We start from the raw sequence: 2,610 nt of genomic DNA on the forward strand, positions 1-2,610 counted from the left end.
ATAGCATATATATATATATATATATATATATATATATATATATATATATATACACACTATGTTTTAGGACATAAAAATACCATAGTATTCTTAAGAGTAGCAGTAAAAGCACTATGTAAATGGAATGGTATATGAATATGAAGCCATTAACAGTATAATTTTTGTCACTATGAATAAATCACAGTTATTGTAATTACAAAAGCATGTTTTTTTTGTACCATGAAAAATTACCATGTAAATGCCATAGTATTTCCATCTAATCATTGTACTCTCACAGGCACTGGTATTAAAATTATAGATATTAAAAATTCCATTATTATATATTTTCCAATTTAATATTCCAATATTATATGTTTTTTTTACTCTAAATAAATAAAAAAAGAAAACAAACTAAAATCAATCATTTTAAATTCTACAAGTGAATTTAGGCATCACAATATTAAAATAAATACAGTACAAAGATTTAATTAATTCATTAAGTGTTATTAAATTAGTGTCTTTTTTATTAATATTTACTATGCTAATATTACTTATATTTATTATTTGCTATTAATGTTTATGTAAATATTCACTGTAAAAATTTGTATAATAATACACAAATATTAAATATTAAGCATACAATATTATACAAATATTAACATTTGTTAAATGGAGGCAAATGTATTATAAATAGGCATGTACAATTGAATATCCAATATTTTAAATGTATCCAATTTTTTTAAAAACATTATTATTATAATTTTTTTTTTTTTGCTAATAACCAATATGGTACCAATATATTGTGTGCATCTACCCCACTGTACTTTTTTTGTGAATGTATCCAAGAGACAGAATAATGTACAGCAATGCATAGGTAGGTTTACTGAAATGTACAGAACATGGAAAGAGCACAAGGACGGCTGTATGAGGAGAAGGCAGATCAGTCATGCAGCAGATAGAGTGTGTGTGTCTCACTCTGGCAGGGGTGAGCTGTACAGCAGACCCCAGGGAGCATCAGGAGGGCAGGCTGTACGTGTGCTTGTGTGTATGTGTGTGTGTGTGTGTGTGTGTGTTTATGCAGTGTGTCGTAGCTCCACTAGGCGGTAATGACTCCGTGGCTCTGGCTGCCTCTGTTATTCTCCGTTAGCAGCACAACGCAAAAATAGGCAATGCATGGAGAGAAAAAAAGAACAGCATCACATGGCCAGTGTGCTCTAAAATGTGCCTCACAAGTCACTTTGACAATGTTGGCTCTTGCTTTCCCTCTCTGATCCTCTCCTGTGTCACACACAAACACACACTGTCTCTCACTCTCATATTTTCTCCCTCCCACAAGTATTGCAATTTGCATATTAATGAACCTGGGCGCAGTGTCGAGCAGGAGTGTAATTCCTACTTCCTGTTTCTCGCTGAGCTCTTGTTTCTACATTTTGATTTTTTTGTGCCCTCCTCCTGCTGACTCCCCACCCCTTTCTGCCTGTTTCTGTTTCTCAGAAGAAGCCCATGCTAACAGTGCGTGGACTGAACAACACCATTTCATTAAGAGCAGTGCCAAACATGTGAGAAGATGTCTGTTGGAGGTTGTGCTTGCCCAGGTAAGAGCTTTAATTCCCTCTCTTCTGCATGGACAGCTTCAGGCAGGAGTTGCAAAACTGCATGGGGTTTTTGGGAATGAAAGGAAGAGCACTATACCTGGAAGATTTCACATCGCTCTTGCACCAATAATGTAGAGCCACTTAGGTCATATGTTGCATTGTGCACTGTATCTGTGGCCTGTTTATTTGAACTGGAAAGGAGCATTAAATAAATCAGCATTCCTGTATGGTGACATTTGTTTTATTTCTGCATGTAATAGCATGCATTTGTTTGTGCAATTTGTTTGTGATCTCGGAGCAGAGACTTCCTGGACATTGCTGTGACTTGAATAGCCTCTCTGACTTGTGTGTATAGTTGTGTGGAGTGCTGTCCTTTTGTCACATGACGTCAGCTCTCACTCACATTTTAAAGTGCTTTGCATAGAGAAGCAAGTAAAGGCTTTTGATTGAGCAGGACACTGTGGCAGTTTAACTTCTGACGGTTATGAAAAACATACTCTGTTTTTTTTCTTAATTAATCATGTTCTGAAAGCAGTTTTAGGCGTTGGTTGGTTATTTGTGCCGATGCCAGGGAATAATATAAAGAGTGTTTCTGTAATGGAAAAACTTCTGACACAAATTCATTCATCTGCATTGCAAACATTTTTCACATGTTGAAGGCATTTGAAATCAAAGGCATTAACTTTTTGGGCAGCTGTCCTTGCTTTGAGATTCACTAAGTATTCACTAAAATAAATACTCTGGTATTTATTTTAGTATTATTACTTACGTTTATAATGCATACCAATTTATATTTGTTTAATCATATTTATAAATATGATATTTGTATATATGTATGCATCTATATTTATTATTGCTAATAAATACTTATTTTTATTATTACTTATATTTATTATGCATAACAATAAGCTCTGTTAATTTATGTATTAATTCATTTATATTTTTCAGTATATATATTTTAAATATTCACATTGATGTTTATATATATTCATATGTATAAAATATTTGTATTTATAAATCTTTATATTCTTTATAT

At 32.8% G+C, this 2,610-nt stretch overlaps 1 protein-coding gene across 11 annotated transcripts in view; it reads left to right on the forward strand.

Annotated features, from left to right (window-relative positions):
- Positions 1-2,610, forward strand: part of ldb1a (LIM domain binding 1a) — a 38,178-nt gene that overhangs the window by 2,520 nt on the left and 33,048 nt on the right. For all 11 annotated transcript variants that reach the window (XM_016467778.1, XM_016467780.1, XM_016467783.1 and 8 more), the window contains one exon: positions 1,474-1,574. In XM_016467778.1, the coding sequence (XP_016323264.1) occupies positions 1,547-1,574 (28 nt within the window). In that variant the 5' untranslated portion in view covers positions 1,474-1,546. The remainder of the gene's footprint in view (positions 1-1,473; positions 1,575-2,610) is intronic.

Source organism: Sinocyclocheilus anshuiensis, unplaced genomic scaffold, assembly GCF_001515605.1.
Source record: "Sinocyclocheilus anshuiensis isolate Anshui unplaced genomic scaffold, SAMN03320099.WGS_v1.1 scaffold292, whole genome shotgun sequence".
Classification (NCBI taxonomy): domain Eukaryota; kingdom Metazoa; phylum Chordata; class Actinopteri; order Cypriniformes; family Cyprinidae; genus Sinocyclocheilus; species Sinocyclocheilus anshuiensis.